This window comes from Lathamus discolor, chromosome 3 (assembly GCF_037157495.1).
Source record: "Lathamus discolor isolate bLatDis1 chromosome 3, bLatDis1.hap1, whole genome shotgun sequence".
In the NCBI taxonomy this organism is placed as follows: Eukaryota; Metazoa; Chordata; class Aves; order Psittaciformes; family Psittacidae; genus Lathamus; species Lathamus discolor.
This window is the reverse complement of record NC_088886.1, coordinates 133,928,382-133,953,446: the sequence shown is the minus strand read 5'-3', so window position 1 is coordinate 133,953,446 and position 25,065 is coordinate 133,928,382. Positions and strand designations below refer to the sequence as shown.

The following is a 25,065-nucleotide window of genomic DNA, read 5'->3' as shown; positions in this document are numbered from 1 at the left end:
CAAGATAATCCTGCAAAAACCTAAAACACTGGGGAATGTCTTTGGTTTATCTTTAGCATAGCAGTTAACTGACTACATGTGTGACTCTGGAGAGATAAGGGACACTTCTTGAAAATCTGACTGCTACACTGTCTACAAAGGAAAACCATCACAAGCATCTCACTGCTGCTAGTATAGAAATTGTTATTCTGATGTTACACTGGTCATTGCAAGACCAAATACCCTGACTTATTGTCCTGGTTTCAAGGCAGTTTGTTACCAGCCATTGTTAACCAATGTTACTATTTCTACCCCATATCTGCTAAATAGGCGTAAGTCTTGCTTTTCTGTTTTCTCTGGTAGGAGTGCAAGATGAGCCAGCCTATCTAGATAATCTACTTAAGAATCAACCCTATGAAAAAGCATCTAGCACTGTATTTACCTACTTCATGCCAATATTCACTCCTTAGATTTGTTGACAAACATGCCATATACACTTTTAAGCATCAAGAGCTTCCTCCACTGTTAAATCAAAACAACAAAAACTGGAAAAAACAGTTAATACTGCAAGTTACAAGGTCTGAGTCACATGAAAACCAATTCAAAATACATCCATTCCTCTGAAGAGAAAACTCCAGTAAGTTGTCCCTGGGAGACCACAGGAGTTCTGCTGATTCAGTGAATGCAATTTCTCCATTAGAACTCAGACTGGAGACAACGACATTGGAAAAATATGCAAGTGAGATCATTAAGTTTTTCAGCCCTCAAGTACTTTTTTTTTTTCCAAATATTCAGAGAGATTCAAAAATACTTTTAGAGGCTACAGGACAGTGACCCAGTCATCAAAATCAGCATTAGTATTTAACAGTGTCTAAAACTAATACCTTACATTTTGTATGCAACATGACAGCTTGCGAAAGACACATCACTTCTGAATAAGGAATAATTTGCAAATCACTGCAAGCTCTTCATGATGCATCAGATTTAAATAGAAAATAAGCTCCACCCCTCCCTCCAATGTAAGTCTGACATTGACAGTACTTTGCTAAAATAGCTGATTAAGTTAATTTAGCGTATGTTTCACTTCTTTTTATCTTCCATGTGCATTTCCATACTTTGAGTTTAATTCAGGCATATTAGGAAAAAACCAATCACTGTACTGCTTTAAACAAATTAATAAGTATTCAAAACTGCTTTAATAAAATCAAGAGCTAATCTTAATGAGTTGATTTTTGGAATCATTTTAATTATACATTAAAAGCTCTCTTCTTTTAGCTATAAGCATAAAAAACGAAATTGAGCTTGCATTTTTAAAAAGAACTTGGACTTCAGTCAATACACACCAAAATCAGCCTACAAGTCAGTTTCTCCTTTAAATGCTTCTGTATTAAAATGCTTCAGCAGTCTAATTTAAAGCAGATTTCTGTACAGATTGAAAAGAATTTGCTAGAATGATCATTAATGACCACATACTTCTTACAATAGCCAGTTTTATTAGCTGCAGTTCATGAAGAAAGGCACACTTCCTAAAACCATCAAATGCATTTGACATTTGCAGTCCTAAGGAGTTGCTAAGTTCCCTTTCTAAAAAACAGTGAAGGAAGGAAGCCCAGAGGAGGGAGATGTCCAGCAAAAGAGTTGGCCTCAATCACATCCTGCTTGGGCAGCTCTAAATCCAAGGAGAGCCAAGCGCGCCAGCAGCTGCGAGCAGGGAGATGCAGCTGCCAAGAACTTTCAACCTCTGACCCAGTTTGCACTAGAGCATCTCACCAACAGCATGCTGATGGCAGCACAGCTGCAAGGGACACTGCCATCTCCCCAGACAGGCAAGCCCTGCAGGTGGCTTTTTCACAAAAACATTTATCAAATGCTAAGAAACTTGCAAAGGAATTATTTACAGTAATATTCATTAGACAGTCTCTGAAGGCAGAGCTGGCTAGCATCATTGTCTGAAAAATGTCTGAAACAGTATCCCAAATTCAGTTTCCAGATTTTCTTGGAAGTTACTCAAGATATTAGAATCACCACCTGACTTCTCTGGAGAGGCATATATAGCAATTTCCAGTTGACACTGATTAGGAGCCACAAGCATTAATTTAAATGTAACTATCAATTTACTAAATCATCCTTACCAAAATGATGATAACAAAGGAGGCTTCCACTGGCCAGGATACAACAGGGCATGCAAGCTCTTACCAGCCTTTTGACTAGAAATCTACAATGATGCATTTTTTTTTCTTGTTTTACTAATAGGAAAGTCCTATTAACAAATATTGCTATAAACCTTTGATATAAGCATTACCTTTACCCAAAAGACTTCCTTTTCCTATTTATTATGAAGTTTTTCCTGTCAGAAGTTAACTTTTCCTCTAAAAGGGTTTCTCAAGAAGACCTCATCCTTCATCTGAAGGATGCTGACTCATTACTGAGTTTCCTTAATCAACCAGTTATTTGCACCCTCCCAAGGCTGGCTATTGGCATCAGTAAAGTCACAGAACTGTGTTTAACCATGGAGAATGCCATAACTGTTCAGGAACAGTAAGATTTGTTGCTAATAATAATGTACCATAAACTCCCTTGCAGGCAGCCTGCCTACAGCTTAAGCCTATTCTACTTGCATCATCTTACACCTAGAAGCTGATTTTACAAAAGCCGGTAAACAGCAAGCAGGCACTGTTCTGACCATAGATAACTAATAATGTTGGGGGAATATACAGGGTTTATGTTTCAGATCATAAACTTTGACTTCAATTTAGAAAGTCAAAGTGGCAGTTATAGAGACATTCCATGTAGGATATTAAGTATTTTGCTAAATTCACAGAGTTACTTTAAGAAATTGACAGAAATATGATTAAAGGCCTCATAACTGCATTCTTGCCTATATTCTTTTTGTTTACTCTCCTGCAGAGTGAGGAATTTAGTCTAGAGACTTCAGTCAGCCATTCAGAGAGTGAAGATAGTATTTTCCACTGATCTTCAATAACCGTACGTGCCTATATTCACTCTAACCCACTGCCAGCTTAGCAAATTTGAACATTCTTGAAAACCATTGGATTTTCTTCAGTCATATGTACAAGGAGCTACACTGTAATTTTTAAACACACATGTAAGACATTTGACGTGTTAGACATAGAGACATTGCTCTCACCTCTCAATTTAAGAATCAGATTTTCTCAAGTATTGTAGATCTAACTCTGTGTTAACATTAATCTGGATCCCCTCTGATAAAGTATCATAAGCTAAGATTACGCTGTTATCTAAAGACCATGCATACTTCAGATAAAATTAAAAGCTAAAAAATATTAGCTACTACTGACACATTATTCCAGATTATATAAACTCAATAATCTGGCAACCATTATAACACAAAGCACATGACTAGTGGCTAGGATCAACTCTATCACGTTTAAAGACAATACACTTACTGTATTTGCTTTTTTATCACTTTGGAGAAGTTTAAAACAAAAAAAAGGTTAACACTACAGTTTAAAAGAAAAACTGTCACTGAGGGCCAACAGGATAAGAAATTAAGACTATTTCTGCAGATGACTTGGTCTCCAGAACAAACATTGTTGTGAAAGCTCCATCCCTGGCAGTGTTCAAGGCCAGGTTGGACAGAGCCTTCGGTGACATGGTTTAATGGGAGGTGTCCCTGCCCATGGCAGGAGGGTTGGAACTTTATGATCTTAAGGTCCTTTCCAACCCTAACTATTCTATGATTCTATGACTGGTAGCGTTATGCATATTCTCCATTTCTTGGGATGAAAGAGACATCCAGATTTTTACTACAGTATTTTCAAAGCAGAAGGACAACAGCATTCATCTGCAAGTAAACTAAGACGACTTGCCCTCTCCCACCCAAAAAGGGAAACCATTTAAATAAGGAAAATTGTATTTGAAAATGTTGAAAAAGCATTCCATTTACTTCACAGTAAATCATAAAACAGTTTCGGTTGGAAGGGACCTTTAAAGGTCATCTAGTCCAACCCCCAAGATTCCAGTTTCTGTAATCTCATCATTCCCTACATTTTATTGTGTGACAAGTCCCATTACGCTGAAGTCCTTCAAAAAGAACCCTCTTTTTTCACTTTAGTTGCTCCCAAAAGGCCCTCTTCACTAAGAAGCTCTTTCTAGAAGATGGCTGAACACTGCTTCATTCACAGCCATTTGCACTTGTCAAATATATCAGTTTAGAGAGAATGTAAGGAGACAGAGAAAGCAGCTCTCAAGAGATTCAAGGTACTGTTTTAACCAACACAAGGGATATTCACATCTCTTATGTCAACAAATCTTTCAACTTAAGAATTGCATGTTAACATTACATTAATGATACATTACCAATTCCTCATCTTTAAAGACTACGATGTTTCGGTATTATTTTACCAAATTAAAGACAGGCTCCCCAGGAATGCAACTATTAAGTTCAACTTTGTATTAGAGGAAGGAAATCAGAATTACCTTTCTGTAGTACCCCAGTAACTCCAAAACAAGTTCAACTTACATTACTATTTTGAAACAAAAATATCTTGAGTGAGATTGAAAGTCTAAATGAAACAAGATTACGTTTCAGAATTCTACACAATTTGTTGCTTAAGTTACCCAGCCAGTAAGTCACCCAGACAGTAAGTCTTCCAGGCAAGAAGGACTACGCAAAGATGAGTTAGACTAAAAAATAGTATTTCACAATCACTTTGCTATTCTAAAAAAAATAAATAAATAAAATAAAGCAGCACATCACATTAAATAAGGCAGTTTTTACAGGAAATTAATACAAGTGCTGATTTTCTTTTAACAGCTTAAACACTTTTTGAACATGTATCACCTTTTTATAAGAAGAAATGTATTGAAATGTACTAGAAAATTATAAAACTCAAACTCAGTAACTACTATTCTTTAGACAAATACTTCCCAGAATACTCTACAGTTGTATAGTAACAACATGGAGATAAACAGCAGAAAACTGCAATACCTATGCATTAATTTTTACAGGTTTTGTACCTAGAGTTGCGTGTTGTTTACTCACCTGCTGAATAATTTTGGAATCTTTTGGAAGGTTTTCCCTGGGTGGGACTTTTCCAAACAACTTCCAGCCAGGAGCACTTTGGGCAGCAGGTTTGAGTTCCTTTGTCCTTTTAGTGAAAAAATTTCTGAAAAGAGAGGAGAGTTTTCTTTTTGTTATAAGCATATAAACAAATTATATTTGTACCCACATACTTTTCTTTAAACCAAGATCACCACTGCAGAGATCTCTCAGCAAATACATAGTCTGCTACCTTATCTTTCTCTTATACTTTAAGATTATCAACTTGAAGTGGAACAGCTTTTTAAAGGTGCTTTGATGCTAATATTTACACTTAACACTCAATTTTACCTCTGCATTACAAGGTACTTTATGCAATACCCAAGCTCTTTTAGTAATACCAGATATTTTCTTACATGTAAGTGAGCAGCATGCAACAGTTCTCAGACTTTTGTCTGTGACTTTTTTTAGTGTATCTTATGGAGCTGTTCAGAGACTGAAAAGAAAATAGCTGGAAATCACTGTATAAATTATATATACATATACATATATATATATATATATATATATATATAAAAAAGTGAACTACTGCTTCTGCTAACATTTTCTGCAACCTTCACATTTTCTTCACACCTTCAATTTCCATAAGCATAGACTAGAAAACCAGAGAATGTGCACACAGCTTCGGTTTAGTAGATAACCTTTGCCACTGACTAAAGCAATTACACTCAAACAGGCGGGATGACTGTACTGCCCAGTTACTTCTTAGAAAGCCAACAATCACAAGATCGTATTAGAAACCATTTGTCTAGATACATAGCTGTACTACTTGACTCCAACCACAAGCTCCCACAGAACATGCTATGTATGACAGGTTTGAAAATGAAAGCAGCACTTGCTCTAAATATTGAAATTTACTTTCCAGAAACTTAGTAACATGGAGGGATTAAAACTTCAGTAGTCTGTAAGGTTATTTCTCAAGATGCTTACAAGCTGACCTCTGAGCAAACAGAATATGGAGCATTTTCATCTGAAGATATTTTTGTGCAGAGCTAACTAGCAAACCTTGTATGTTCACACTCCTCCTCTGAAAGAGAGATCCCCAGGTTTATTCTTCACTTAAAGCATTTGCTTTATTTTAAAACACATTTTCTTCTCAAAATGAATGCAGTAATTTTTGTGCACAAGAAAAGTGTCTCTTCTCTTTGCCCAGATGAAGTAGCATGCCTCAACAACCACAATTGATCTGTAAAGTACAAAGTTGCTCTTAAATTCCAATGTTGTCAGGGTTTCTAGCCAGGCAGCGTAGTTTTACAATTATAAACTGTTAGTGTTTGTAAGACATTGTATAGCTCAAATACAAACTATCTTTTCAGTTCCCAGAATGTTTTTTGCTGTTCGGGAAACAAGCAAATGTCTGTTACAAAAATCCCTTCTGTGAAAGTTTGTGTGAGAGGACTCTACAGATACTCGTGCACAGTTGAAGATTTAGCCACCAGAAAATAGCAAGCTGTAGAGAAGCAGCAGATGTTTATAAATTGTGGAAGTCTCCCAAGAACTGCTAAGCTCCAGACTAGCATTTGTGTGGAATCCAGGAGAACAGAGAAACTCCAAACACCAAGACTCTCCTATAGCAGTAACTGAGTGAGGATGTTTGATAATAATTGCTTGTACTATATTAATAGTTACCTATCATTGATGGAATCAAGCTGTTGCTATTAATAACAGCTTAATTAACAGAAGGTTGGGATCTTTGCATCCCATAACTCTGCTTCCAAAGGGACGAACTAAGATATTGTAAGTTTCCCTGATGGGGACAAAGTAAGTACACAGAACACCAAACTAGTGGTTTGTGGCACATGGCTTGGAAAGGCTTATGAACAAGCCATGGTACCAACATCTTTAAAAGGCACTGTCCTCAGTAAATCCCAGAACTGTGTACCATTAGTGAAATAAACAAGTCCATCCAAACAAAAAACTACACTACAGCCTTGCCCTTAAATCAGCAACTACTGCAGCAGCTGCACTTGAACTTAATTGGAGGACAATTTTTTTCCCCTGAAAAGCAGATATGCAGGAAGATATATTCTGGAGTTCCATTCTTGACATACAAAATAGCTCATGCATCCTGACTTCATGGATAGCAATAACCATCTGGTTTCTGCACATACTACGGAATACCACCAGGATTACCCAGCAGTGCAGCTCCACTGCTTCTAGCACTTGTGGAAGCTGAAAGAGGTATGCCCTTAACACTGACAGCAATCTGTCACTATGTCAAAGCTGGTTTATGATTAACCAGGAAACTGGTAGATTTAAAACAAAAAACATGTAGATACTCAGAAGGTTTTCATTAAGATTTCTGTGTAATAGATTTAGGCATGCTCACAGCTCTTACAAAATTTTATTCTTAATTCTTTTTAAACAAATATAACATAAAAAAACCCTTTCCAGAATACAGTCCCCATCATAATGAAACTTAGGGATGAGGGGTGTGCAGAAGGGGGTGGAAGGGGTGTCAATATTCTTTGGTGTACTGAATTAAGCAAAGGCTTGTTTCACTTTTTATGAATGGACAAATGAAAACGTACGATTTTACTTTTATTGAGCAGATACTCAGTGAAGGCTGTTTCTTGTGAAGGCAAAAGCTGGTCAAACTTCATATCATGCCAGAATAGACCTCACATAGGCATTCTAATTCAAGAGAAACTAATGGGAGGTTTACAAATAAGCTTTGCTGAAGATGGAAGGACACTTTTAATACCTTGTTTTGGCAGCTAACAGTATCACATCTGATGTGCTGTTGACAACAGTAAAGCCTTACAAAACCCCTGTTAAAGAACAGCATCTGTGAATGCTTAAAAAGTTGTATTCACTGAATTGCAGGAAGTGTACTAGATTTGATATATTCGTTGCTGCTTAGAATATTCATGAGTTTCACTGATCCCACAAAAAATCATCCATTGAGATGGACTGAAAAGTCAATGGATTTGGGGATTCTGTACCAAAATGCTATTTGAAAACTTCACAATTCCTTAGAAAGAAGCCTACACTTTACAACTGAATAATGCTTTCTTTTGAAAGGGCCTGTGGGATAGCAGTATTAAATTAGTTCACTGAATTGAGATCAAGTTTACAAAAGCCCAGTGGAAAAGCTGCAAGGGTATTTTTCCCCTGCTAGTTTTATATAACCATACTAGAACACATACTAACACTCTCAAATGACACTCAAAAATGCCTCAGTAGGTGCACTGGAAAGCTTGAAAAGTAACTGAAGCAACACAGAATAAGCCACTACTGGCACATACCAATACATCTAATACCTAACATGGTTCGGGTTACGTTATACAAAAACGTATGGGCTCTGACCACACAACTGCAGCTGTAGTAACAGCTACAAGCAGCAGTTTTCTTCTTTATTTAAGAACATTGCTTCAACTATTCCTGCCTGTGCCATGGTACTCTGGGCAAAGGTTTAAGCACACTGATGGTACAGTAATTCAAAGATGTTAACCATTTCCACAGGTGGCATTCATGTGATATTCCAGTAATGCAATTGTTTCCACTCTGCTTTTGCTTTTCAAAACACTTTTTTGTTGCTGTTTAATATAAATTAGTGAAGGTTAAATGCAGTCAGAAGTAAGTCTCAGAAGGGGGTAGGTGAAACTTGCTATTTTAACAGGATTTCGTTTGTTTACTTTGGGGTTTTGGTTTCCCCAAAAGAAATGTGAACACAAAACTTGTTTCCACTTTTTGAGCTAGCTATATGCCAGCACAAGAGGATGAGAGATTTCCAAGTTTTAGAGGAAGTCACTGGAAAATATGAGAGACATTTACTTCAAGCTTGATCTTAATTTCATCCAACACCAGACTAGAAACCAGGCTGCCATATTTGTGCATCAGTCACTCAAAGAAAGCTGAAATGCTTCAAATAGCAGCACCCATGAACATCAGCAGGTAGGAAAGGCACCAGGCTAGATACAACTCCAGCCACTCTGCTTCTAGGCGTAACTGATTCACCTCTCCACAAGACCAAGTAGTTTCGCGGTAGTTTTCTGTTTGACAAAAAATGTCAAACTCAAATCTAGTTTCAAGCTGGATGTTCTATTGCTACAGTTCTTTCTTTCAAAGATTACACACATGAATCTTCCCTTTCTACAACTCCACTGTGCACCACTTAAGAACAGGCTAAAAATATTTTGCTGCCTTGTGCATCTAAACAAAACCTGAAGTTGCTTTCCTTTCCACTCCAAATGCACATCCTTGGGTTTTCAATCTTAACTTTCAACCTCAAAGAAGCCTGCCAAAAGAATCACCTCCAGTGATTCAGAGCTCTTATGTTGTTGAGATATAATACTGCATTGTCTGAAGCAATCAACTTTTACTTCCCATTTTTCCCCTAAAACTCCCATTTGAGTCCAGCATTCTTAACGCTTTGAAACAGCATTCATAAGCCTATATCTGCCCTTAGTCTTCTAGCCTGAAAACAAGATCTAGATCTTGATTTACCATCTCCAATCCCTCCATCAAAACGTAACCTGTAGAACTGTTGCATTAAGCAACAACTGTGAAGTGGCATCCCCAGCTTGGACCACAGGACTAAAGGAAGTCATTTGGTAGCACAGCTATTCTAACCTGGTTGAGAAGAAGCAGCATGAATTATGCTAGAACTACAAAGGAAAAATAAAATAGTAGTTTATAAATCTGTGAAATGCAGCTAAGTTGCAAGATGGCAACTTAAATGAAGACCTGATGTGTATAGCTGACTCTGCATTGTTAAAGTACTTTTGGGAATAGAAAGTACTTTTTAGCCTAGAAAGCCATTCTAACTGTTTAGCCAGTGAGTCTAGCAATGCAGTTGCAATCAGATTGTTAAAAGGCATAGCAACCTCAAAGATAATTAGCCAAAAAATTGTGAGCATCCCTGGAAAGCAATCCTTGCAAAACTTGAAGTTTGGCACCACAGAAATTGTTTTGGTTTTGTTTTTCAAATAAAATATTCAGAAGTCATGGTTATCTTAGAAATAAATGAATACTGTGTTTAAATCTTGATGCTGAAAGCTAGGCTACTGTTTTCTAATTTACTTCCCTTACAAGATAATGTTGAACTTACTCAAAATGTTTACTTGCTGATCTACAAATAAAATAGTTCCATGAAGTGACCAGTAAGTTAGATTACTAAAAATTACTTTTTAAAAAACCCACCTTACTGTTAAAACATTTTCTTCTGACTTAATTTACACACATAATCTGGTTTACTGTCATTTTCAATCAACAATCATTTCAAGACCTATGGTAACAGGAAAGCACCGAGTAAAGATTTGAAAGCCGCAAAAACCAAGAAAGGAAGTGAGGTCTGATTATATTTTCCTTTTTATTAAGCATCTAGTACCTGTTATTAGACACCGCATAGAAGACAACTGTCTCATGTTAACTGCAGGCAAGCAGGACAAACAGGAAGAAATCTGAATCACATCAAAGCATCCTTACTCTACTGCATATACCTTTCCTTCCCAGAATCACAAAGGCTTAGAAGGGGAATCCAGCATGGAATTAATGTGACAAATGAGCACTGAGTTAGACAAAAAGCAGCTTTGGTTTTTGCTTGGTTTTTTTTAAATAATTAAAAGATGCAGTTCAAAAACCCCAGTAGATGCATTCCTCTGCAATAACTAAACTGTATTAAAAATCCATTGATTCCAATAAAACCTCAGGCATATGAAGTAAAACTCATTTAAAACTGTGTATGTGTTACAATACAACTGATTTTGCATCTCCATAAAGATTAGAGTTCTGCTTATGCACACAGCCTGGTCTTGCTGCATCCCTATGCTAATTTTTAAATAAGCTTCCTAGGCATATAAAACAGGTCTATGTTTGAAATTTGTTGAAATTTGCATTAGCTGAAAGACAGATTGATAAAGGAACTACTTATGTATCTTTATCTAAAGAGCTGTATCAGTGAAGAGTTAGAAGACGTACGTCCCATGAATTATTATAGACGCATTTTTACTGATATAGCATTAAAATTAATCATTTTGACTTAAACCCATACTTTCAGAACTGTCTGCACCAATTCTGAAGACCCCCGCAAACCTGTGATTCCATATTCCTTCATGACTATTAGTGATCACATAACAGAAATTATTACATTCACATTGGCATTTTTTCATGTCATGTTTTTGTCACGTGCAACATGCAAAAGCTGCTTAAGAACACAAAAGAATTTTTCATCATACTCAAGTCTTCTCCATTCTGCTAAGGTCTTGTGTGAAACAATTTGGAAATTACAGCAGAAAACACATTGCCTGATTATACACAATTAGCTCCTCTGCTTTAAACAAGACTTCTCAATAATTTACATACAGAAACAAATGTAACTCAACTCTAAGCATAAATAATGAATCATTGAAAGGAAATAAAACCTTTTTGGTTAACCACTTAAAAAGCTTGCAGAGCAACAAAAAGTATGATTCTATTTCTACATTTTAAACTGTTTATATACAGTACACAATTTGTAGGAACTGACAAAAAATTATCTCAAAAGTAATGTGTTCAGAGTGCAGACAGTAATTATTTTAGACCAATGGATAGGGTATTACTGCTTCCCTATTATTTTAGATTTGAATTATATGACATTGCCTAGGAGCTACTTGCTAATTTTCACGCGTCTTCTCAAATTATTAGTCATAGCTAGAAAAGTGACATGAACATAAAAAAGAGCAAATACCCCTACTTTACAGATATGCTTTTCAACTCATCCTTTACTTCCACGTTTCAACCTTAATTTGCTACTTAATATGCAAATGTATTTAGGTTTAGTTTAAAATGCTTAACATGGAGATTTAGAAGAAAACACTAATAAAATACATTTATAATTTATTACACATTCTGCATTTTTAGTTTCAATAACTTAGAATACCATCAGTCTGTTTTGATTCCATGCATTTATAATGCTGCTCCAAGCATAAGTTTCCAAGCTGTGCCCTATACTGGAAGGGAGGTGACCAGACGGATTTTACAGTTCACCTCTTTTACCACCTTGCTACAAGAAGCTAAACACAAGCTTCTCTTTACATTTTGTTATCCCCATACATAGACCTGTTATGGGATGTTTGTAGTTTTAGCACCTTTTAGCAGTACAAAGACCCACTCTTCCTCTCAACACCAAGACAAGCCAAAGAATATCCCAAACCACCCTCTCCAAACAGACTTCGATGTCTGCATGCATAATACTCTACAGTCTTAAGTGCTATACAAGCAAGTTTTGGGTTTCCCCTCCTCCCCCTAAAATAAAATAAGGAAAAGAAAAAAAAAAAAACCTAATCAGAAGAATATGCTTCTTCAGCAAAACCAAGTTTCCAGTATTTTTTTTTCTTTTTAATGGCATTTCCATTGATATTATTCATAAACTAAACCCTCAGCTACAATTGGGTAAACCTGAAAGCTTAAGAACTGTAAAGAAGTAGATGCTAAGGACTGAAGGCAGAGAGGGAGGTTTCCAGCCTCTTAGAGAAGACACAAAGATCAAGAGAACTACTGTGGAAGGGCACTGAAGAGACTAAATTAGATCAGCCCCACTGCTCAAGCTCCTAGTTGATACCAGTCCCAAAGAGGCTTTACAAAAGGTTTTAATACAGGTACACAAACACTTGAGAAGCTTTAAGAGTTAAAAGCATTTAGCACTATTACAGAACATACTGTACAGAACAATTACTGGTAAACAGTCTTTTAACAGTCTACTTTTATAAAGAGCTGTTGCACAGGTCAGCTTTACAAACAGGCTTAAACATTCAAAAGCATATGTAAGCAAGCACATACACAAGGTAACAGACTCAGTTACACTTTGGAATGCTCAAATACAAAAAGACTAAAGGAAAATAAACAGTGTGGTCTCACCTTTACTTTTCAAAGTGAATTAGCAAAATGAAGCTCTATGCCAAACTAGTCTATCATTTTCATATTTAATCAGGCAGTTCAGCAGCTATTTTGACACTACGTCTAACACTATGGTGAATCTAGAATAACCAAATCTCGCCCATAGAATCTAAACCAAATTCTAGATCACAGCTGCAAGAAGTAGAGAATTTCTACCAGTCAGCTACAGATGTTCTGCTCTTTTGTGCATGGCCAGGGATATCTACTCCAACAAAGCCAGAGCTGATTAACCAGCAATATGAAAACAGTGAATTTTGTTTGAAAACAGTGAATGAAATCAGTGAATCAGTGTTCACTAATGAAAACAGCGCTCCTCCCCACACACACACATAATGGCCAAGCTGTTTCAGCTCCACTGAGGGGAAGCCCATTTCTTTTCTTTGCACCATTAATGTTCTACACTCCCTTCTGTTACATCGATTCAGAGACTTTCCATACCTTGCAAGTCAATTCAAGTCACTAATCCCACAGAAAGCTACCCACATTTTTTCACTCCTTGGCTTAGTGAGCTACAGCAGCTCACAGAGGATCAAATAAATACCAGAAGCAGGGAAGACACATTCCCTTAGTTTCCTGACAACAGCAAATTCTTCAATTGGCTCACCAAGACACCTCACGGAAGTACAACCTAATGAAGCAAACTACTTAACACTGTTCTAGTAATGACTGACACACTTTTGGTTAAGAAAAAGCCACCATTTTTATCAGAGCAGTCACTAAACCTGTAGTCCACATGTTCCTTTACTATACACGCTTTCAAGACAAGGATGAGAAAGAAAGATTTCCAGCCTTTGACACAGCCTACAAGTCTGTGAACAGTAAGCTCAAAGATGGGGCAGAGTTCTATTTTGAAGACTGTCCCATGTGTTGGTGATGTTTACTACTCTGACCTGTCTAGCTGAACCTCAGTTAATGTTCTTCCTTTCTGGTCAAAAACAGAGCGTATGTTGACTACCCAATCCTGTAACGCAGTACTACAAAATACTACTGCACTGCTTGTATAGCCACATCATGTATCAGGTTTCTGCTGTGGTTAGCAATTCATGGTATATTTTATGTCACTGCTCCAGCAATAAATTTGCAGACATATTAAAAAATGCAAGAATCCACTTCTGATCTGTTACACAGAAGATATTAATATGTATGAGCCCAATTCCTTTTGGTTTGCCTAATGGTTTTGTAAAAAGCAAGGAAGAAATTTCTCAATCACACAGCTGCCTGCAGAATTTAAGGAACAGCAAGCAATCTGCAAAATACCTGAGGTTTACAGCAAGAAGTTAGAATCATGTTACCTGTTAATCACAGAATCACATTACCTGTTGTTACCCTAACACTGCCAAGTTTGTCAGTAAACCATGTCCCTAAGCACTACAAGTCTTTTAAATACCTCCAGGGATGGTGACTCAACCACTTCCCTAGGCAGCCTTTTCCAATGCTTGACAATCCTTTCACTGAAGAATTTTTTCCTAATATCCAATCTAAACCTTCCCTGGCACAATATGAGGCCGTTTTCTCTCATCGTACCACTCGCTACTTGGGAAAAGCAACCAATACCCACCCCACTACAACCTCCTTTCAGGTAGTTGTAAAGAACGATAAGGTTTTCTCCAGGCTAAACATCCTCAGTTCTTTCAGCCACCCAAAGCAAAGATATTTTGTGTTCTGGAATCTCCACGGCTTCCCAGTTCACAGCTATCAGCTGCCCAAATACCTTTGGTAGTTCATGGTTGGTTTAGTTTTATAAAGCTTTCTGGCATCCAGCATACAAGCTGCTTCATTACTGCCCAGCAGCAAGGCAGACAAGATCCTACATTAAACAGATACACTAGTTAACTGAAGCACTACAGATAGGATTGAGCTTTAGGGGGTCTCAGACCCCACAGGCTGGCCAGGGCCAAGCCTTCCCCTGCTAGAGAAAGCAGAGGAGCTGGTGCCAACAACTGCTGTTCTTGAAGCACAAGATGTACAAAGTATGCTCTTCTCCCATAGCATCTTCCTCAGCACATCAAACTAGACCTCAGCGAAGGAGGCAGCAGCAAGTCTGGGTTTCTGTGGCTCCAGCAGAGGCAGAAGAGCTATAGATGTTTCATTGTTCTTGGTGTCTTTTCTCCTTCCACACAATCACTTAGCTTGCCTATTCTGGAAGCCTGAGATCAACAGAACTGTCCTAGGCAAGGGGAGCCACCAAGGCAACTTTTATTATACCGCATGATCAAGAGAGACTCTGACTTACCCAAGAGCACATTAAATAAAGTTCCAAATATAACAATGTAAACTGAACCCTATTTCATCTTATTAAAGGAGTACCATGGAGAAAAACTTAAAAGAGCTTCCTTCTACAGGCTACAGGTGTTATTTTCAGTCAGGAGGTAAGAAAACAGGAAAGGAATTTACAGGAACACCAGTCTGAGTGTTTGGCTCTCAGAAGTTCTGGAAGAATAAACTCATCCATGACCATCAAAACTAGTTTTCTACTAATTAAAATCCTAAGTTCACCCACACAACATCCATTCACCTCTCACACTGCTACCCCAGTGCCAGGCCAGAAGCAATACACTCTGCAGGTGTTCACACAGCTGACTGGTTTCTGCAATACAGAGCCAAATTATCAGAGCATCTCTTTGCAGACCCTCCTGTTGCTCAATGCTTATTCAAAAACTTGTAAGATTTTTCTACTTGAGTCTTCTCAATCTCAGAAAGGTTTGACTAAACCTGGCTCACAGTCTATGCAGTATAAGAGACATCAGGCAGTAACTGCCTAAACTTTACTTCCTTAGAAAGCAGTGACAAAAAGGCTGAGAAGCATAGCACAGTTTGAGGCTGAGAAGCTTAAAGCAATGCCTACTGCCCAGTCCAACAAAGCCAGTCCCTTCCGAGCTGACAATAAACAAGAGCAATAAGCGATAAAAGAGGATAGGCTTTGTATCGTAAATATCTCAGCAGTTCCCAAAAACTGAAAGGAAAAATAACAATTTTTGCATCCATGTAAATGAAATGTAACCAAAACCCTTAAACTTTGTGGGTTTTTCTTAAGCAATCAAGACAAAATAGCCTAATGAATAATTGAACAGCCATGAGAGCAAAAGCATAAAACTACCATTTACTTAAGAGGCCAGCTGTGGTTAAAGCGACCTCCTTTGGTTGTTGTTTTCCATGTAAAACATTCTCGTTTTAGTCATACCCCATTCAGAAGAGAGATTCCATTCACTTTGTCACACTATTCTCAATGTAGTCTGTAAGAAATTCCATGGCAGAAAATAAGTAGAAGAGACCAAGGAATGAAAAATGCCTTCTGCAAAATCAAGCAGAGGGGGAAATACTTTCAGGTTAAGTTTAAATGCCTCGTAAAACAATCCTTAGCAAAACAAGCTATGACTACAACAGTTTGTTGCACACTAAACAGCACTTTCAGCTCTCTGGCTTAAAAAAGAAGAAAATACAAAGCCTGCCCTCCCCCCGCCTTCCCCCCACAAAAAAACCCACAACCAACCAACCAACAACAAAAAAAAAAAAAAAAAAAAAAAAAAAAAGAAAAACACAACACAGCATTAACTTAAGGAGAATTTACTTCAGGAAAAATCCTATTAGGATTATAAGGCTCCCAGTGCAAATACCTGTACCAACACAGAACGTTACACTGTCTACCAAGGAGAGAAGCGAAATTGCTAATATTTAGGGAAGTTTAAATTGATGATTATGTGTATGCTCTAAGGTCTTAGAAGCAACATTTAGTCAGGTTTTCAGAAGGAAGTGTGGAGACAGGCTGCAGGCAGAAGGTAGAGCAGTACAGCAATCCAGCACCTATCCAGAGTTATATCAGCATATGATTGTTCCACTACCACATAACAAAGTCTGTTCGGTTTGCTTCTCAACAGACATCCTAGCCAAAATGGTAACATAAGTGGAAAACATCTCGCATACTTACAGTGGAACACCCATTACCAATGTTTTTCAGAAACACAAAACTCTGAAAGCTACACGTCGCGAGGCCCAGGAGTAAAACTTTCTCAAACAGGCATTTTCAACTCACAGACCTTGAGGACTTGCTCATTTTCGTGATTGCTTGGAATTGGAGAGGCTGCTGCCACATACATTTAATTTGCTACAGTGAAATCTGCACTTGCAACAGAACCTTCAAATGTGCAGGGGTATTTCCTTCACCTTTTTTATGAGCAGCAGGTTCGAGTAAAGTTTTCTGTGTACACAGTTACTTAAAAAGTTGGGAGAAGAAAAAAACGCTGAGCATTTGTCAAGTTTGCTACAGTTTGTTTTACTCCAGAGATTACATTTACTGTATCATTATATTTGTTATTCATTATGACTGAGAGCCAGAAACTGGCTAACACATCAACACAACCTCATAAATCATTTTTCGCAAACCGTGAATTAAGAGCCTACAGAGAAGCTTCTTGTTTTGACAATATGAATACTTTTTCCTATTTATATCAAGTTAATTATGTCTAACAGGAAAAAAAAATAATACTGTTCAAGTTAGTCACTGATCTGGGTCCAAGTGCCCTTGCCCACTTTCTCCAGTCAGCTGTAATTCAATTTTAAGTATCAGCTTGGTCACTTAAGTTACAATATTGCTTAGAGAAAGTAAAAAACCTGCATCTAACAAGATAGAAGAGTGAAGGGTGCTGTGGGGGGAAGTTTTGTTATACTCCTTTAATTATCTTCCCAATCAGTTTATTTCTTTGACCTGCTAGAAGCACTCTGTATTTTTTTTCCTTAGTAAATCTGAACAAGGTAAAAACCCCCAAATCGAAACCAAACACACAAGTCTTTCAGGATTGCAGCAAGAACTGACCAAGTATAGGCACAGGTAATAAGGGAACATAAACCAAGGATTGTGAACTGCCCCCATCAACATGTTCTTTGATCTTCATTCACACAAACACGAGGTTTTAGAAGATCTGTGGTAACTAGGACAGCTCGCTCTCCTCCTGACTCATTACTGACCAAAACACCATCAAACAGAATTTTTAACCCCACACAGGCACAGTACATCCCCTGAAGTTTCACTGACTTATGAAACAGAAAAGCTCTGTATAAAAGAAAAACATCGATTCTGGTATTAAACATTCACAAGATGCAACTGTAGACTAGGTATATGCTTACATAGCACAAAAAGCTGCCAGTGCTATTTAGTAATAAATTGAAATACAAACCACAGATCTAGAGACATTACTATGTACACAAATAACAATACCCAGGGATGTGAACCTCTTTGCAAACCTCCAGTCTCAGTCAAGGCTACCTGTAGGGGCTGGGTTAGCAGCTTTTTAAGAGCTACCTACTTGCTGAACCTACTTGCTGTGTTTACAAAGAGGGAGTTAAAAAAAGATGTGGGCCTCAGAGATTTCTCAGTTCTTTGTTCCTACACATATCAGTCCCTTCAACTTTCCACCATCTCCCCGAGGGAAGATTCTTCAAAACTTCTGGACAATAAACACAACCATTCTGGGTGAGGAAGGAACGAAGGAAGGAAGGACAAGACTAAACACATGTTTTATAAGCATCTTTGTGCCAACTGCCATACATGCTCACAATCCCTTACGCCTACTGCTCACAGCACATGAAGTCCTCTGAGAGGTAGCAGTTATGAATTAATCCTTGCAATTTTATCAGGAAGACTTGCTAGATGGCTTCTGGAAAACAAGTATTTGCAGAAGTGGTGCTTTAGTACAACAAAGTATTGCTGCTGTTGTCAGTAGCAACCTTACAGGACCTGAAGGTAGGCCTTCAAGAAAGCTGTGGCTTTTTACAAGGGCATGTAGAGACAGGACAAGGGGGAATAGCTTTAAATTGACAAAGGGTAGATTTAGATATTAGGAAAAAATTCTTCCCTGTGCAGGTGGTGAGACACTGGCACAGGTTGCCCAGAGAAGCTGTGGATGCCCCATGCCTGGAAGTGTCCAAGGACAGGCTGGATGGGGCTTTGGACAACCTGGTTTAATGAAAGGTGCCCCTGCCCATGGAAGAGGGGCTGGAACTAGATGACCTTTAGTGTCCCTTCCAACCCAAACCATTCCATGATACCTATATTTATCTAGTAAATACATGGTTTGGAAAGAAACAATGTCTACACAAGCTGAGAAGGTGCATGGTACGTACAAGTAGAACTATGAAGTATAATTAATCTTCACAAGAGATTCAGAATCACCATGGCTTAATCTCAGCCCTGGAATACTCACTGCTGCTTGCCCTTTTTGGTTTACTGTTCTGCTCTGTATGTGCCACTTTGAGGGATAAAGCACACTGCAGGTAATCATCATAGTTTTAATTCAACTGTCCATGCAACATTCTTGCTCACAGAACCATTCTGTACTCAACAGCAATGTGCTGGGACTACCCAAAAGTGATCCAATAACCCAAGAACAGAACATTGTAAGCTGCTATGCAAGACCACAAACCAGAAGAACAGTGCCTATATATGACTGTATTATGAATCATACACAGAAGTACAAAGCAATGACAGGTGACTTTCAAGAAGCCACATAATGCTCTGACCATAACAGTAGCACAGTGGAGACAAGTGACCATAGTCATGCAATTTTCCTTGCCACGGCACTCTGCTCCACATACCTCTGATTTACTTGAGGCATCCCAGTTCACATGTTGAGAGAAACAAAGTAGAACAAGAAGACAGCAAACACGATTATTTTGGGGTTGGAAGTTGTTAGCATTGATTTGACAAGCTTGATAATCTGGCAGATACAACTTAAGATCCCAGGGCCAAATATTACACCTAGTACTTACCTGAAAAAGAAAGCTTTAATCACTGATGTGAACTTTCCCATGATCTTAAAATAATTATTACTGCCAATCTTGAGGGCACCGCTGTTCTTCCTGTCACAGAGCTCAAGTAAGATGCTGCTGTTGACAGCTGCTCCCATTTTCCCCTACCTCACCCCATCACTTTCTCCTCCAGTTCAGTGAAATGCAGACAGACAATTAACACAGACCATTTAAATAACTGCATGGCAGGCCAGTCTGAGAACTGAAGAGCTGGGAGCGAGCAGCTGGAAACAGTAGCCTCCTAACTCAGATCTGCCTGGTCAAACTGTTTGGTCACAGCAATTACACTGAAAGTTTCACAGTGAAGGCAGGAGGACTTACCCCTTGCCTTCTCTCATTTTTTAAATAACAGCAAGATGTGTCCACCATTTAAAAGAATTTCCATATAATTATAATTGTTAGGAAAAACAAAGGAAACTGCAGAAATTTAGAGTCTGTAAACCGGACAAAGCATTACAAGTGCAAAACATCCTATGTAAGAGGCTCCAGGCTGCTGAACTACCTGTGTTTAACATATCCAGCACCTTTTCTTATACACTGTGGGAGCAGGTACACATCCTGACAAAACAAATGAGTTCTCTCTAAGCAAGTACTGCTGACAGAACACAGCCACCTGGTACTACTTAAACTTTAGGGAGAAACAGCATTTATGGCTCTGTGCCTACTCAAAAATACAAGCAACCATCTGCTGAGAAGCTTCACAAGGAGGTATAGTTGCTGTAACATTCAATCACAGGGTAATTTTTACACAATTTGGCCCTCATTACTGAGAGCCAAGGTATTTCTCCTTCTAAGAACTAGAGAAAAATTCACTTACAAATGGCAAATGGCAACTGTCAGTTCTGAATGAATCTGAGCAGTTTAAAAAAAAAAAAAAGTGAGATGTCCAAGCTTTTAAAGTGTCAGAAATAGTTCAGAAAACAAGAACTAACTACTCCAAAAAAATATGAAAGTTTTATTACCACTTTTCTAAGCAATGGAGACTACAGACTAGTACTACTGTACCTAGGGACAAATCTATCAAGGAAGAGAAGTTTCATTTTGGTTTGGTTTTCTGGTTGGTTGGTTTTGCTTTGTTGGGTTTTGTTTTTTTTTCTAAATAAAAAGATGGTTTTTGCTAGAAGATCCTATTTTGGCTGCTCAGATGAAATCAGTTGTAACTAAGGCACTTTTATGAATGTATAGGCAGAGCTGAAGGTAAAGCCTCTAAAGCCAATATTGCTCACCAGGGCCAACACACAAGAGGCACAGCCAGCTGGGCCAGTCAGGGGCTATGAAACTGACTCTGGCAAATCCTTTTTTTCACTGAGGTGTCAGCACTGTAGCTCTTGCCAGGATAGAAGCAACTGAATTTTTTTTCCCCATGTATTACCCAAGCCTTCACTGAAAACAGCAAACATCAGTGTATACTGACAACTACTGCAGACCAAGTTCAGCATTTTCTATGAGGAAAATCCTTCAGAATTTCATTAAGCTATTGCTCTGGGGCAAAAAGCAACAAGTACCAATGTCAGTGTTCAAGTAATGAGGCAAAGGGAAGAAGTACTGCAGTCCACGTAACACAACGGGGAAAAAAAGGGTGAGAGGGAAGAATACTAACGGGAAATATTGGGGACAGAGGGACATCTCTCAATCCATCCTTGAAACAATGAGGCATTAAACTTACTCTGCAACTGCCACTATCCTTATCCTCAGGCAGGAATCCATCTCTGCCTTTCCTGAGGGCTGGCAGAAGGAGCTTATTTCTCAATTTAGGATCCTGCTTTCAGATCAAACCTCTCCTACATTAATTCTTCACTTTATAGACTTAACCCGTATTAGAGACTCGCTGTTCTATCAGAGTGACTGGCACACAGTAACTATAATAAGGTTTGGAAAATGAAACTGTTAGAAAATTGGAAATTAAACTCTCTTCTTCAAACAGAAGTAACAGAGAGTATGCTAGAAACTATTACATTCAAGATGTATCTCCTGTGTAGTATGTTAAAGAGTGATGCTACGGTCTCCAAGTGCCCCAGGTAGATGTCCTAAAGCTTTTGGTGTTGTACTAGAAACTTAACAGAAGCCCAGTTAAACTGGGCACAAAGCCTACTCCTTAAAGCTTTCCAAACCACACAGTGGAATAAAAAAAACTGTATCTACAGTATCAACAAGTAGCAAAAGCTTTATGAGCCTTTTCAATTTCCGTGGCAATTCTCAGAATCACCCCAAAGGAGCTTCCAATACCAGCACTTCACCACCAGTTTCATCAGTACCACTGTGTTCATTCAGAAAATAAAATGCTCTGGTACAGGAAGCAAATTCCGGTTTAAAGCCCATGTAGTCTGTAGCAGCGAAAGTACCTTTATCACGCTACCCTCACGCCCAACGCAAAGACTCTTCCTCACTGTAGCAATATTTTCTTGGTGGCAAAAGCGCCCGCCGGGGTTGGAAGCGCTGCCGGGCAGCCAAACCCTGCTGACCTGGTCTTCCGGACAACCCCAACAGCCCGGCACACCCCAACCCGCGCCCCGAGGGGCACCCCCGTCCCGGCTCCAGGATGGGCTGTCGGGCGCGCCGGTACCGGCCCCACCGCCTGACCCTTTACCTGGTGAAGAACTCGGCAAAGCTGCTGCCGGCGCTGGCGATGCCAGCCCGCCGGGTCCTCTCCGCGGACTCCTGCGGCAGCACCGCTGTCGCGGGCGCCATCCCTCCGTGGGGCAGGTGCTCCGGAGCGCTGCGACGGCGGCTCACCTCGTAGGTGTTGCGGGAGTTCAGGTTCACGTCCGTAAAGCCGAGGGGCAGGGCAGCGAGCTCCGCCGCTCCCCGGGAGGTCCGCACGCAGGGGGCGGCCTGCGCCCGCTTGACGGCTTCGTCCGGCGGAGCGAGGGGCGGCGGGGAGTTGCTGACGGTCCCCCCGCGCTGATCCGCCTCGCTCCGCAGCCGGCAGTTCCTCAGCGGCTCCTCCAAAGCGATCCCCACGGGGCCACAGCCACCGCCCCCCGGGCTGGGCGAGCAGGGGAGGAAGCCCCCGTTCTGCAGTTTCGCTTCCTCCTCCCCCGGCCCCTGCTCATCCTGCTCCGGCTCGGCCCGTCCTGCCCGAGGGGGCGGCGGCGGCTCCTCCGGCGGCGGCAGCAGCAGGAAGCCGACGTCCCCGTTGGTCATCTTCCCGCGGGGGCCCACAGCGCAGGCGGCCCCGTTGGCGGGCTTCTCCGGGCAGCGCTTCCCACCCGCCGCCAGGTACCGCTGCAGCCGCCGCTCCGGCCCCGGCCCGCCGCTCCTCCGGCTCAAGCCCCGGCTCCCATCCCGCTCCCCGTCCTCCTCCTCCTCCTCCGCCGCCTCCTCCGCCGCCGCCTCCTGCCGGCCCGCGGGAAGCACGGCTGCGCTGCCCGGAGCCCCGGCATCGTCCGGCCCCACCATTTGCCGCCGCGGAGCGCCGGGGGTGCCAGCGGCGCAGCGGGGTGGGGGCGCGGCCCCCCCGGCGCGGCGGGGGCCCAGGGGGGCGGGGCGCGCGCCTTCCTCCGCAGCGGCGGCGGCGCTCACCGGGTCGGGCAGCGGCGGCCCCGGCTCACGCAAGCGCGCGGCGCCGGCCCTTCCCCCCGGAAAGGCACCATAGAGAGGCAGGGCGGGAAGGGCGCGCCCGCCCCCGGCGCGGCCACATCCGGAACCATAGAGATGCCAACTAGACCGGATCTTCCCCGCCAGAGAGGTGCCGCGGAGACCGCCCTCCGCCCCGACCGTAGTACATCTAAAGGCACGCCGGCCTACCGTATTGCACGGAATAGCCGGGACTGTCACCTCCGGCTGGCATGGGGTCCAACCCCCTGCCGAGGTGGGGCCGCCCAGAGGAGGTTATACCGGCGCGTGTCCAGGCGGGTTTCGAATGTCTCCAGAAGGGGAGACTCCAGAACCCTTCTGGGCAGCCTGTTCCAGTGCTCTGCCACCCTCAACGTAAAGAAGTTCTTCCTCAGGTTGAGGTGAAACTTCTTGTGTTTTAGTTTATGGCCATTGCTCCTCATCCCATCATGGGCACCACTGAAAAAGTCTGGCACCATTCTCCCACCACCATCCTTCCGGATATTTACATGCATTCATGAGTTGCCCTCTTAGTCTTTTCTTCTAGACTAAACAGGCCCAGCTCTTGCAATCTCTCCTCACAAGAAAGATGCTCCAGAGCCCCGATGGTCCTTGTGGCCCTCTGCAGGACCCTTTCCTTGTCTCTCTTACACTGAGGAGCCCAGAACTGGAATACAGTATTCCAGATGTAGCCTCACCAAGGTCGAGTAGAACGGAGGAAATCACCTCCCGCGACCTCCTGGCCACACTCCTCCCAGGATACTATTGTTGCTCCTGGCCGCAAGGGCACACTGCCAACTCGTAGTCCACCATCCACCAATACTCCAAGGTCCTTCTCAGACGAATTGCTCTCTAGTAGGTCAGCCCCAACCTCTGCTGGTACTTGGAGTTCTGCCTCCGCAGGTGCAGTACCCTACACTTGCCCTTGCTGAACCTCATTAGGTTTCTCTGTGCCCAATTCTCCAGGCTATCAAGGTCCCACTGAATGGCAGCACAGCTTTCAGGTTTATTCCGCTGGTGTGCCGCGCCACTGCACCACGGCGACCGGCAGCCTGTGCCCTGCCGCAGAGCCGAGCTACTACCCACCCCGGCCGCCGCTCCGGCCTGCCTCCTGCTGCTTGTGCTGGGACCGAACGAGTCGGCGGGGATCCCCCAGCAAGCCCAGCACCCCGCGGGCCGCGGCCGGCAGCCGGACACAGTCTCTGTAGGGACGCGGCCGCCGACCCCACCCCGCGTACCCATGGACCGCCGGGCACTTCAAGCGCGGTCCGCGGCCAGGACGCCCATGCTTAAAGAGAGGACCTGCAGTGCGCTCGGTACTTTTGGTTTTGACACTTTAACCCTTTTTTTCCCCTTAAAGGAGTAACAATAATAAAAAGACTTTTAACAGCAGCGAGGGTGTTGGGAGGGACGCTGAGTACCGTAGGTTAAGATGTGCTTGCGGGCGGTGAGGCAGCACGGAGAAGAGGCAGCATCACATAGACGGAGCTGCGTGGAGGTAGCCGGCGGCGCAGCTCGGCCCGGCCCCCCGAGATCCGTAATCCCGGTTCTTAGACCGGGGCGGGCTTTGCGGAGGACTCACAGAGCCCTGGCCCCGGTTCCCCGCTGAGGCGCAGCTAGCTGCTCCCTGGGGGCGGCGGCGGGGATTGAGCTACGTGTCGTTACTCACTCCTGGCCCACGCCAGGGTGTTGCCGGGGACCGGAGCCGGGACGAGCCGCCTCGGGCAGGGCATGGGGCGGCCTGTCCCGCGGCATGGGGAGGACGGGGAGAG

The 25,065-nt window shown here is 41.6% G+C and overlaps 1 protein-coding gene and 1 long non-coding RNA gene across 2 annotated transcripts in view; one reads left to right on the top strand and one right to left on the bottom strand.

Annotated features, from left to right (window-relative positions):
- Positions 1-23,405, bottom strand: part of TBC1D12 (TBC1 domain family member 12) — a 46,316-nt gene extending 22,911 nt beyond the window's left edge. The window contains 3 exon segments of the mRNA XM_065671905.1: positions 5,003-5,126; positions 22,326-23,259; positions 23,262-23,405. Coding sequence (XP_065527977.1) covers positions 5,003-5,126; positions 22,326-23,259; positions 23,262-23,388 — 1,185 coding nt within the window. The 5' untranslated portion in view covers positions 23,389-23,405.
- LOC136010546 (uncharacterized) lies at positions 22,683-24,685 on the top strand. Its single transcript, XR_010610924.1, has 2 exons — positions 22,683-22,957; positions 24,260-24,685. It is a non-coding gene; the product is annotated as an uncharacterized LOC136010546 (long non-coding RNA).
- The last annotated feature ends 380 nt before the right edge of the window (positions 24,686-25,065 follow it).